This window comes from Capsicum annuum, chromosome 3 (genome assembly GCF_002878395.1).
Source record: "Capsicum annuum cultivar UCD-10X-F1 chromosome 3, UCD10Xv1.1, whole genome shotgun sequence".
NCBI classification, from domain to species: Eukaryota; Viridiplantae; Streptophyta; class Magnoliopsida; order Solanales; family Solanaceae; genus Capsicum; species Capsicum annuum.
The window spans coordinates 100,400,840-100,415,197 of record NC_061113.1 but is presented as its reverse complement, the minus strand read 5'-3'; the positions used below and the strand labels follow the sequence as shown (position 1 = coordinate 100,415,197).

The window sequence follows — 14,358 nt, the reverse complement described above, 5'->3', positions numbered from 1 at the left end:
ATCCACGATCTCAGTGCTTTGGAGATAAATTTCTAACTTTTCCTTCATCATAAGAAGAAACAATATTATCAATACCATAAGCGACAGAAGACAGAGAATAGCCACATATAATAACCAGGGGTATTTTAGTAAAATTACTCGTTACGATACAATATCCTACCATCAAACCAAACAAAAAAACCATCATTAAACCGCAGTAAACGATACAGTCCATCCAAACATGGTACTGCACCATACCATACTGTATCCTACCACACCATACCATACTATAACATACATTATGAAACCATGGCAAACCATCATCCAAACAAGCTTTAAAGCACTTAGGAGCTTAAGATCAAATAAAGGTCTGCCAAAGAAGGAATTAGACTACATATGAGGCTACCAAAGAAATCAGCCTATAGGCTCAATGGGGCTAACTAGGGATATGCACTAGGATAGGTAAATAAGGTCTCAAAATTTCGACTATCAAAGAAATGCCACATTATTTCCTACACCTAACACCCTTTATTTCATTTTGTAAACACACCGGGCAAGTTCTAGACATTCCTATACATTTAGAATACAAACAAGCACTCACACTCACGAAGCATGCTTGGAATCAAATCGGATCCTAGTCTTATTCTTTGTCAAATTCAACTTTAAGCCAACAAACTGTATTTCACTTATTAAGAATTAGCATCTAAAATTAACTCATTTTTCTTTTTATTCTAAAAACAAATTCGTTCAAAGTTATTGTAAAAATGGCCCAACACAAAGCAATTCTCAAAAGTCGTGATTGGGTTCTCGTATATTCTTGGCTCTAAAGACTAACTCCCCTTAAGACGGTCGTCATCCATCTATCATAGGGGAGAGTAACTAACGATTTATTTTGCATCACCTTGAGGGCAAAAACGCGCATATTTCCTTGAGGGCAACAATAATAACAAATACTTTAAACTTAAAAAAAAAAACATTACTAAATCATTACTAACTATTACAAACATACTGTTTCGAATAGCTAGAAATGGCTATGTTCAACATCCCGACAGAAAAATAAAACTTAAAACATCCCAAAAACAGAAATAAAAATTATCTAACAAAATAACAAGATAAAGAGAAGAAGATGCGAGATACAACCACCCCACACTTAAATGAAGCACTGTCTCAGTGCTTACAAATAAGCTCAAATGGTGAGGTAGCTGAACACTCCCTATTTAGGCCTCAGCCATATCATCATTTGTGTCATCGGCATCATCGCCGGCATCATCTTCCTCATCATCATCTACATCTTCTTCATTGGGCTGCTCATCAACATTTGAATCAATATCTGAGTCACACCATTGTCGCTCCTCATCTATCGGCATATCATCATCAACCGGCTCCACAAAATTTGGCACTAATCCTCAGTAGTGTCCAGGCATGATGGCCCAAGGGGTAATCCAGCTCCACAGTACGAATCTCTTTATTGGTGGTTGCTCTCTCCCAACCCACAGCTGCAGCATCTATAATCCATACATTCTAGCAGTGATTTCATCAGTCCGACCTTGACGCTCGGACATTGTAAGGATCGATCCCTGAGCTCCAGCTGTGCACCTAACTGTAGTGACATCAATAGGGCAAGCATCCACCACTGGTTTGTAGTCTAACCCCTCCTCCTCTACTCGGTGCCTCCTTAAAAACCAAGTCAACAAACCTCCAAGCAATATCTGCGCCCCTCATGGTAGCACGCCTTCTTCATAGCAGAAAAGATCAGATGGCCTACATTAATGTCAATATCATTGCATATGAGAGCATAAATCAAGCATACCCGATCACTTGTAACTTCTGTCATATATTTGCCTTGAATAAGGCAATGGTAAGCAATTCGTCCCCATATACGTGCCTCCTAGTTTATTTGTGCATACGGGAAGGAAGAATGAAGATCTATGCCTTGCTGTCTTTGTCCACCTCATAGCCGAACGAGTACCACACAACAAGTGTCTAATATGAGCATAGAGGAGTGACAATCAGCTGCCTAAACTGGTTTGCATCAGCTTCAGGAACTCCCAGCAAATCATTTATGTCTGCAGTTGTAAATCTGACCACTTTGCCACGAACCTTCACCTTATGATGTATTTTGTGTCGAGGTGTTTAGTATACCACTTTTTGCATGCTTGTCTGACTACCTTAAATCCAAATCTCCTTGACTGACCGCGCGGCACTGGTGGAGCACGTGGCACCCTATCAATTTGCCTTTCTGGTTGCCTGCTTCATTTCCTAGTTGTCTCAGAAGTACCAGTCTTTCCCTTGCCTTTTGGTTATCTCTGCTCCATGGTGTCTGTCAGTCAAAACATGCAACTAATAAATTAGATTTGAGTCAGTTAATGCTCTAGCCTAAACTAAGTTGGACTAGGTGCGAAGGACGCCCCACACTTAGTTGCTAGCTACGATGTGTAAGTATGATACTAGGGTACTTCAGACTTCCCCTAATTTCAGTCAAACCAAACTATCATTAGCTCGTTCATTTGTCTAGTTCGAATTTCATCAAGTAAAATCACATTGGACCCATTTACACACAGCTCCCAGTGGGGAAGGTCTAACACATCAGGCACACAATTAAACATTACTCATACTAAAAAGGAGAGTGAATAACAATGGTGCACAATCTTGAAAAGCGATACCCAATTATGCTAATTAAAGACAAACCCTCACCTTATTGTCATTCCACTCACATTTCGATAATGGGAGACCAGTAATCACATAGCACAATCACAATTCAGGATCACCCCACACGTAGTCACTTTGTTAAAGTTAAACGAGTATAAGCAGTGAGTACACTCAACAAAAGTTAATCTAGGCCAGCAAGACTGCTAAGCGAGGACACCCATCCTTTAGTCAACACACACCACACTATACACATGTTTTTTTTTTTAATCATCATCCCCCACTTAGGTCAATTCATCCGTCTCAGCACAAGTATCATACCATACTTTATTTTAACATTCATTTACTCACCCTATCTCCTACTTAACAATTTAAAGCACACTTTATTGAATTAGTGGAACGCATAATTAGAGTAGTGACTACATATTTCAACACCATTTATAAGAAAAATTTATCATATCCCACTATAGCTCAGAAAAAAAGCACAAAAACACAACTTACACATGCCAATAATATCAACATTCCCATCAAGATAAAGTGAAATATTAAAACTTGAGAACTTACCTTAGTTGTGTTGAGTGAAAGAATTGAAAGTGAAGAAAAAGAGAGAAATTCTTATTATGGGGGTGGGTGGGCGGTGCTTAAGGTTAGAGAATCACAGAGTCAGAGGGTTTAGGGTTATAAAGTGGAGTAGTTTGAGTCCGGGTCGGTCGGGTTGAACCCAGCAGAATAATAAATAAAAAATTCAAAAATGGCCCCCCACCTCACATTCAATCTCATGACAATTGCAAATTGGTCCCCCACCGCGTCGCGGTGATCATGAAAATTGAAACATTTTTTGTGTTTTAACTTTACACCACGATGCGGTGAAATTGCGATGATTCACTGGTAATTGATAATTGTGGTTTGACTACACATCACGACACAGCGACACCATAATTCACATATTTGATGTATTTTTCAACCCATTTTCCTACCTGATATTGTACCTAACTTACACAGGTCGTTTTTCAAACTTGATTGCTTCCTTGGACATGATATTATCCTTGGTTTCAATTCTCTCATCTCTGTATACTAAACAAAAAAAATAAAATATCGTAAAAAAAAGTGGGTTGCCTCCCACTCAACGCCTTAGTTTTGGTCGTGGCACAACTCATTTTTTTGTATTTTTGCTTTCTTTTTCTTTTCTAACAACTAAAAACGGAAATAAACAATGCTATTACATTATATTCGTGGGTTGCCTCCCACGTAGCGCCTTAGTTTACGTTGTGGCATGACTCAGCTTAGTCTCACTCATCCGCAAAGGTGATGGGCACATTGTGCTTCTCTCCATGATTTGCCCAATACTACTTCACATGTTTTCCATTCACCAAGAACTTTCCAATCTTTTCCTTGTTCCACAGCTCCACCATACCATGAGATATTATACGCACTACCTCAAAAGGCCCTAACCACTTAGACTACAACTTACCCAAAAATAATTTCAACCTCGCATTGAATATCAAAACAAGTTGTCCAGGTTCAAAAACTCTGTCAAGGATATGCTTGTTATGACATTTCTTAGTTTTCTCTTTGTATAGTTTGGCATTCTCGCAAGCATGGAGACGGAACTCATCAAGTTAAACAAGCTTCAACAATTTTTTCTCTCCCGCGACTTTCATATCAAGATTCAGCTTTTTCACTACCCAATAATTTTGATATTCCAGCTCTACAGGCAAATGACAGGCTTTCCCATAAACCAAGCGATATGAATAGGTTCTTATAGGCGTCTTATAAGCTGTCATATAATTCCATAGTGCATTATCTAGCTTTTTAGCCCAATTCTTTTGGCTGACCATTGACAGTCTTCTACAAAATTTGCTTTACCTCCCGGTTGGATACCTCTATTTGACCACTTGTTTATGGATGGTACTCAGTGGCCACCTTGTGCCTAACATCATATTTAGCTAGAAGACTTTTAAACCAAGTGTTAATAAAATGCATACCTCTACCACTGATTATAGCTCTGGAAGTGTCAAACCTGGAGAATATGTGCTTCTTCACAATTTTCAATACCACTCTGGCGTCATTAGTGGGAGAAACTGCAGCTTCCACCCATTTTGATACATAATCAACTGTCACTGGGATATAAAAGTTATCATTGGATGGTGGGAATGGTCCCATAAAATCTATCCCCCAAATATCGAATACCTCAACTTCAAGAATATTGTTCAGGGGTATCTCATGACGCCTTGAAATTGTACCTAACCGCTGACACTGATCACAACCCTTCACAAAAGCCACTGCATCTCTTAACAATGTGAGCCAAATGTTTATCCAACTTTAATTCGGAAAACAATTAAGAAATATAAATATTTTCAATATATCTCTTGAGAAATTAACAATTCACTTGTTTTGGACATTTAAAAATAGTTCAAAAGTTTACTTATTTTAGATTAGAGTGAGTAGTATATTTTTGTTGAGTTTAGCATCGTTTAAAATATGGGTGTCAAACGGGCCGGGCCGGGCCAATCCGGAATCGGCCCTTCTATTTTAATTGGGTTGAAGGCCGGTTAAGGGCCGGTTTTGGCGCTAGACGGGCCGGGCCAAACAGTAAAAAAAATAAAATCCACCCTAACCCGGCCCACTTAACCCAACCCGGTCAAACCCACCAAAACCTGGTCAAACCTGGTTAAAAAATCGGTCAAATCCGGTCAAAAATATATAAAAAAAAAAAAAACTTTCTTTCAATATCCATTACATATACCCACCTATATACATTATAAATACGTTAAATAATATATATACACTATATATATAGTATATACTACATTAGAATTTTAAAAATATATACACATATACACAATTAGTCAATTACTCATATACGCACCATTCAATATATATATACTACTACTTATAAAATATACTACAATATATATACATTACAATATATATAGATATACTTATATACTAATTCATAAAACATATACATATGTATACGTTAAATATATAAAATATATACACGTGTATATGCATCATACAATGTATATATATACAACTACTTATAAAATATACTACAATATATATAGATATAGTTATATACTAATTTATAAAACATATACACATGTATACGTTAAATATACACTTCTATAGAAGATATATACATGTGTATACGCAGTATTCAATGTATATATACTACTACTTATAAAATATACTACAATGTATATACATTACAATATATATAGATATACTTATATACTAATTTATAAAACATATACACATGTATACGTTAAATATACACTTCTATAGAAGACATATACACGTGTATACGCACCATTCAATGCATATATACTACTACTTATAAAATATACTACAATATATATACATTACAATATATATAGATATAGTTATATACTAATTTATAAAATATATACACATGTATACATTAAATATACACTTCTATAGAAGATATATACACGTGTATAAGCACCATTCAATGTATATATACTACTACTTATAAAATATACTATAATATATATACATTACAATATATATATAGATATACTTATATACTAATTTATAAAATATATACACATGTATACGTTAAATATACACTTCTATGGAAGATATATGCACAAATATACAAAACATATGCTACTTAATATAATAAATTAATAATATTTGGTAGTAAATTAATAATCTATTAGAAGTAAGTTTTTAATTTAAAGAAGAAAACTAGAAATTCAATTTAAAATTTTAAATCGTTAAATGAAAAAATATAAAAAGCAAGGACTAAGGAGTGAATGAATTTGGGAAATTTTATTGATTGCAAAATGATCCAAAATTTATAATTTACATGAATGAAAAATCTACAAATTATGCATCATTTTTTTCCAACTCATTCATATTAATATTAACGGGAACTTCCATAGGATAGTCGAAGTCAACAGGGGCAAAACCATGCGTTGGACTTGATTCTGCTGAGTTCTCCCGTGAAGTCATAATTTCTTCAAGTTTCAGCTCGTCGCTCGACTCCGGTTCCATTCCTTTGTTTCTTTTTTCCGCTCTAATCCAATCTCTGAAGCAAACTAGAACATTCATTGTATTATTTCCCAATGAGTGTCAGTTGTCTCCAAGCTGTTGTTGTCCCTGACTAAAGACGCTCTCTGATGCAAAGGTTGACATTGAAACATTCAAGATATCTCTAGCTAATCTTGAAAGCACAGGATATTGTGTTTCATTACTCCTCCACCAATCCAACGTGTTGATCCGTCGTCTGCGATCCTCTGGTGCCGTCCGAAGATAATATTTCAGCTCTTCCCGATAAGTTGATGTGTAAGTTTTCTCATCAACATTGTTCCAACAATTTAAATCATAAAACGAATCAGAAAAATCACTATGTACCGGCCTTTTAGAAGATGATGGCTCCTCGGGAGGATGAGGAGCGACAATTGAAGTGATATTTGTAGGTACGGCTAAATCAAATAAATCAGCAAAGTGATTATATAATTTTTCTATGTAATCCTTTGCATCAGCCGTAGCCGTCCACAAACTAGGTTGTACTTGTTCAGAATCATGGTTAGTATTTATTTCTAAGTTAGTATAAATAAGAGTACTAAAGTGGCACATATTATTATATTTCATGCACAGATTTAGCATAGCACCAACCAAGTAAATAGAAGGAATCGGGAAAAAATATTTTTTAAATTTCGTAAACATGGCGCCAACAACTTCTTTATAACCTTCTTTATTTTTATATTCTTTGAGCAAACTAGAAATATCGGCTATATATGCCAAAATATTACAAACAGTAAAATAATAAGCACCAAAAAATTCAACCGTAGCTACATAAATTTTTCTAAAAACTTAACAAGATCATTAATTACAATCCAATCAGAATTATGTAGCATGCAATTAGCAGAATCAGCAAATGAAACGCAATGTTGGTTAAAAGCTAGTGTAATAGTAATTCTATATTTATAACAAATTTTTAAAAATTCATATGTAGAATTCCATCTAGTATCAATTTTCTCAGGCATCAAAATCGGTGTAAGTCCATTTTCTTGACATTTAACTTTAAATTCTCTAATTCTAGATCTACGATTATTTCCTTGAATAAAACCAACGGAAAGACGAATTTTTTCAATATAAAGCTCAAAAAATTCAAGACCATCTTTTACAATTAAATTATATATATGACATGCACACTTAATATGAAAAATTTCAGGCAAGGGCGGAGATAACGTAGATTTTATTTTTGTTATAGCAATCTTGTTGTTAGAAGCATTATCAAAAGCAATACATAAAATTTTATTTTTGATACTATAATATCCGACAATTTTAACAATAGAATCAGTAATAAATTGTCCAGTATGTTTACGATCTTCATCATATAAAAAAGCAAGAATACGTTTTTGCATCACGAAATTACTATCCATCCAATGACAAGTAACGGTTAAATAATCATTTTTATTTACAGCACGACCAAGATCAGAAGTTAGGGACAATCTACATTGAATATTTTTTAACAATATTGATAAATAAAAATAATATTATGAATAGAGTCTAAAAATATCAGACCGACAAGTAGTTCTAGGAATACCGTTAAACATAAGATTATACATTGCTTGTATATAACGAATAAAGGCATCAGAAGAAGGAAAACTAAATGACAAACAACCCATAACTACCATTTTAGCTATTTCTTCCCGGTCCCTCAATTTATTATACTTCTTCGCTGCGTGACCGGTTGCTGGGTCCATTCTAGTTTGTGTTGGCCTACCAACATCCCCACCGCCTTATGCAATATTTAACTCTCTTTTGTGATCTTCAGCTATATGTCTCATTAACGTACCCACACCCCTTGCTTGCCTCTACTTCTATGCTTATATATTTGGTGACAAATATTGCATTGCACCTCAATATCTGATATACGTTCAAAAAATTGTCATGCAACATTAGTTCTTTTACGAGGTCTTGGGGCACTGGGAGGACGGGGAAGGAGATTAACCGATTCAGATCTAACGTTAGCATCTCCTACTGCGGGTGTCTCAGCAATATTTTCATTATTTTCGTCTAAATTAACTGCATCTACTTCATTTTCTTCTTCTATACCGTAATTTTCCTGAGCTTCTACATAATCCATATCGTGAGCACCTACACCTATTTCTTCCTCAAAAGGTGTACCAAGCGGTACCGGAGGAGAAGGCACACGGGTATATCTACTACTTGAACTACCTCTACCGCTAGTAATTCGCTTTTTACTACCACTACCGCTTTCGGGACAAAATTTTTTAACACCTTTAGTAGCGAGTTTCTTAATTTATTCATAATATAAATTAAATTAAACTAAAAATATTCAAAATATACAAATATAATAAAATTAAATATTGAACAATTAACACAATAAATAAAAATTAAACGTAAGAGATGGAACGACAATACCAAATTTTGAAAGTATCCGAAGGTTGCAACTTTAAAAACTTCCGCTCGTACTTTGAAAACGAAAAATTAAAAAATTAAAGTGAACACTTTAAGAAATTAAATATATTGAATATTTGAGAATTGAAAATTGAGAGAGTGAAAAATTGTGTGAAAAATGATTTGAAGCTGTAGGGTATTTATAGAATTTTTTTTGGGATTGAAAAATATTTTTTAAAGTTTTTTTTTTTTTTTTTTTAAAAAAGGGACCAAAAAATGGTTATATAGCCGTTGGGCCAACGGCTAGTTTGGCCCAAATTTTTTTTTTTTTTAAAATGGTATTCGGGCCTGCCCGGGTTAGCCGGATCCATTTTAAAAAAATAACCGGCCCGGAACCCGAAACCCTAAAGCCCTAGGACTTACTGGGTCGGGTCAAACCGAACCGGGTTAGTTACAAGACCCGGCCCACTTGACACCCTTAGTTTAAAAAGACATTCAAATAATCCTTGTTGGCAGATTCAAATTTTTAAATTTTTTGAAAGAAGTTACGTTTATATGTTAATGGTGGGAGTAGATATTGAAATGTTGGGGCGGGGGAATTAAGTAGAAAGATTCAAAATAGAAGGGTACCCACCTCTCTCTCCCCTTCAAAATAGGTAAGCATATCAGACAGCGGAGCACTTAAAACGGCACACCAAATTCATACTCCCTAGTCTACTTACTTTCTTTAGCAACCAACGCGCTTCTTCTTCTTCTCCTCCTCCTCCTCTTCCTCTCTCTAATTACGAAATAATCTTGTTACTGAGATTTGCACCATCACATTTTCGTTTATTTGTTTGATTTTGAAAGGTACTCATCTTTGACTGAATTGGAGGTATGATTTTTGTTGGTTTTTGCGGTTTTGAGTTGTTGATTAAATTGTTTTTACTGCCATCTAAAGTTTCCTTTTCACTGTAATATAAGTGCAAGTTGTGCCCGATCTAACTTTTCATTTGTATGTTAATTATCTGGGTTTCTTGGAATTGCCATTTTTGTTTCTTCTTCTTACAAACCCCCACTGCTATTCTTCCTTAAAATAATTGGTTTTTATTTGACTTCTTGATTAAATATTTGCTTCTTATAATATCCCAAAGTCTCCTTCTCCTTCTTGTCCAATTTCCTCTTCTTTTTTTTTCGTTTTGCTTCTCAAAAGCCAATCTTGATAAGAATCGTATGTTAATATTGGGTTTCTTGGAAATTTTATTATATTAAATTGCAGCGCAGGCGCGGATAAGGTCTGAGTACACTCTACACCCTCCCTGACCTCACTTTGTTGTATTCTTTGGTTTTATTTGCTTCAGCAGTCTAAATTGTTACTCCATTGATTTTGTAGGTAAGTAATGGGGAGAAGTTTGAGCCCAATAGTTAGAAGAGAGCTGGAGAATTTGGATAAGGATGCTGAGAGTAGAAAATCTGCAATGAAAGTATTGAAATCATATGTGAAGGAGCTAGACTCCAAGGCAATCCCTCTCTTTCTTGCTCAGGTTTCTGAAACCAAAGAATCCAATGCATCATCAGGTGAATACACTATTTCACTCTATGAGGTACTTGCCCGTGTCCATGGACCTAAAATTGTTCCTCAGATTCATAATATCATGTCCACTATTATCAATACCCTCACATCCAGTGCCGGATCTTTTGCCCTTCACCAAGCTTGTTCAAAAGTTGTTCCAGCCATTGCCAGGTACAGTATTGACCCAACCACACCTGACGATAAGAAAAGATACATAATACACTCCCTGTCAAAACCCCTTTCAGATTGTCTTCTCGGCAGACAGGAAAGTTTATCTTCTGGAGCTGCTCTCTGCCTTAAGGCTCTGGTGGATTCTGATAACTGGCGAGTTGCTTCAAATGAGATGGTTCATGAGGTTTGTCAAAGAGTTGCCGGGGCTTTGGAGAAGCATTCACAAACAAATTCTCATATGGCACTAGTCACTTCTTTAGCCAAACACAATAGCTTAATCATGGAAGCTTATGCAAGACTGCTGATACAGTCTGGATTACAAATTTTAAGTAGTAGCAGTGGAGAAGGAAATTCTCAAAAAAGATTGTCTGCAATTCATATGGTCAACTCTTTGATGAAGTATTTGGATCAACGAAGCATACATTCTGAGCTTAGAATGGTTATTGAGGAGATGGAAAAATGTCAATCTGACAAGATGCTTTATGTTAGAGGGGCTGCATTTGAAGCATTACAGTCTGCAAAGAGAATATGCTCTGATAAGGGTTCAGAATTTGACAGGGATGCATTAATAATGACTGGATCCAACTTTGACTGTAGAGGGAACATGAGGAGAAATATGTGGGGCTCAGGTGACCAATCATCTTTAACTGCATCACCAGAATCACGGACAATTAATTCGTTTGTTGACTATGAACCATTTATGGACTCCCCTGTTTCAATCAATCAGGTCCCTTATGTTTTGGGTAATGATAGGAGTGTGAACCGAAAGCTTTGGAAGAGGAGTGCAAATGGTGGTGTTGATGTCTCTCTTAAGGATGGCATTTTCTCCGAATTCACACATGGAAATGGTGTCATAAATCCTGAGCACAATGAGGTTCATAATGATACCGGAGTCGATGCTTTTGGATTTGCTGGATTTTTGCCAGGCTCTGTCCGGAATGGTTTTGTCAGAAGTGCTACTCCAAGTCCTCAGGTAAAACCTGTTATTGAGTGTTGTTCGTTCCTGCTCAGTTTATAGTGTTGTAATTTTAAATTGCTTTAGTATTTCTAAAGTTGAAATCAAATTTTAGTAGAAGTTTGTTGGAATAACAGACAGCATACAAATCTAAGGGTGTCACGACCCAATTTCCGAGTCATGATGGCACCTACCACATCCCACCGGTAGGTAAGCCGATACCATATTCCGCAGCTATTGCAATGGGCTACCTTGGTAAGAACGTCTAACTTGGACCCTATATGTGAACACAACATATAACAACAACATTTCACAACTAAAGACAATCGATATTCAAACACAAATCCCACGACCTGATAGTATTAATACAAGAGCTTCTAAACTTGACAAGAGGACTTTACAATTTCAGAATCTAAAATGCCTTAAACAATCTCATACATTTGTCTCGAAAGCAAAAGACAAATAAGGATAGAAAGGATAGAGGGCAACTCGATCCCCAAGAGCTCACCCTGTCTCCGAATAGTCAACTCGTACGAACTAGCTCAACGGCGGCGACTAGAACCTAGGCCTGCACCACCAAGGTACAGAAGTGTAGTATGAGTACCAAAACACTGGTACTCAGTAGGCATCATCGACCGACTGAGCTCAAATATAATGTAAAGACGATATAAAGAAAGACAATGATCTTAAAGTCAAGGAATAGGATCGTACCTGAATCTACTTTGATACCACTGTAACAACATCTATACTATTAAAGCAATAACATGACATACTATTTCAATATACTCCATAATCACCATAACAACTGAGTATTATTTAGAAAGCATACAACCATATACACAATAGCAAAACATCTACTTTCCATAATCATCATCAACAATCTTTAGAACATACACACAAGAACTTACCACGACGTCCCATACTGCCGGGAAGTACACGAAAGAGAGCAAACCAAAGAACTCATCACGGCGTCCCATACCACCGGAGAGTACACAAAAGAATACAACCAATAATACCATAAAGCACAACTACTCCATCAATTTATCAAAAACCGCGGGTAGCACAACCCTGCCATGACTCATTACCGAAATCCACTTCCAAGTACCCATACCATAATTCAACATTAAGAAAGCAACATTGTCATAGCATAGCATGTAATCATTAGTTCTATAATTCATTGATAAATACCGCAAGGTCCATACTAATTAACCTTATTTTTTTCAAAAGTCAAAAGATTACAAGTCTTGAAATCACTAGTCATCAAATTGGGGAAAAAACTACAAGCCACCCATAGTATAGGTTATTCAACTATCATAAGGCCATTCTTTAATTAGCATCATCATGACATGAGTTATCAATTAAGGAATCTCAACTTCACATATTAGGAGATAATTTAACTATCCATCACGCAATACTAGATCTATCATCACCAAGCATGTCACAACCTGAAGGACTAATTTCCATATTTTAATCGAGTAAAGTCCACCAACTAGTTTACTAGGCTTCTAGGTTCCAAATAAGAATCATATATTTTAGAAGTAGCTAATTATAACATAGGCCACCTTACTAGGCAATATTTCATAATATAACCTCTTATTCAAGTCAAGTATATATATTAGGTTAGCCCTTGAATTTTTATGCAAATTTACATATAACACTAAGCCTTAACTGAATACAATATTGGGCATAAATTTCCTCTAGTAGCTAGTTTAGCATAAAAAAGGGTCACACCTCTTATATAGTGATTTGGAACAAGAAACAATTAATAATTTACCAATAGAGACCTCATAATTCTAGCACATAGGCGGTTGGCCCCACACAGCCTAACCTTACAAATATCAATGCATATAAGTAAATTTGCCCCACATGGCATCAAAATGTTCTTACCTCTTCCGGATTCACCGGGCATCATCACAATATCAACATGTTCCGCCGAATTCATTGAGCATCATCATAATATCACACATTCCTTCGGACTCGAACCGGGCATCATCATAATATCACACATTCCTCCGGACTCGAACCGGGCATCATCATAATATCACACATTCCTCCGGACTCGAACCGGGCATCATCATAATATCACTAATTCCTCTGGATTTACCGGGCATCATCATTGTATCAATATTTTCCAAGACAACAACATACACACGTAAATGGCCCCAAATCAATAAACTTACACAAGTTCACAATAATCGAGTAATAGAGATGTAAGATGCATAAACCATAACACTTTATTACTAGTCATCATCATGACATGTGGGTAGAAGCATAGGCATGAGTATCTAGATGACATACATAATTACCATATTTCCTTGGCTATCCATAACACGGTAATAAGACAACAATCAAGAATACACATTTTTCAACCATCAACCTTATTCATAAACCGACAACCGGGTTTAACCTTTATAATCTCAATAACATAATTTAGACGCTCATCAAGTATCTAGGTTACCAAGGAGTTACATAGTTCAAGCTTAAGGTGGGTCAAGTCCCACTTCTAACTCCCACTAATACTGAAGTCACTTCTACAAGACAAACTTCTACCCGGATTTAGGCTAGGTTATCTAAGTCACACCATAAGGGCTTATCAATCCTTACTAAGCATATAGGAGAAATCTTCTTCAAGTATTCTTCCTAAGACAACCCAACA

At 35.8% G+C, this 14,358-nt stretch overlaps 1 protein-coding gene and 1 long non-coding RNA gene across 5 annotated transcripts in view; one reads left to right on the top strand and one right to left on the bottom strand.

The window, feature by feature from the left end:
- Positions 1-933: 933 nt before the first annotated feature.
- Positions 934-3,836, bottom strand: LOC107863630. The gene is made up of 2 exons (XR_001672384.2): positions 3,190-3,836; positions 934-2,299 (listed from the first exon to the last, which is right to left on the bottom strand). It is a non-coding gene; the product is annotated as an uncharacterized LOC107863630 (long non-coding RNA).
- A 5,723-nt stretch (positions 3,837-9,559) lies between these two features.
- Positions 9,560-14,358, top strand: part of LOC107863631 (protein SINE1) — a 14,576-nt gene continuing 9,777 nt past the window's right edge. The window contains exons 1-2 of one of the 4 annotated variants that reach the window (XM_016709652.2): positions 9,560-9,680; positions 10,397-11,720. In XM_016709652.2, coding sequence (XP_016565138.1) covers positions 10,404-11,720 — 1,317 coding nt within the window. In that variant the 5' untranslated portion in view covers positions 9,560-9,680; positions 10,397-10,403. Of the gene's footprint in view, positions 10,299-10,396; positions 11,721-14,358 lie in introns of all 4 variants that reach the window. The other 3 variants (XM_016709650.2, XM_016709649.2, XM_016709651.2) reach the window with 3 other exon arrangements.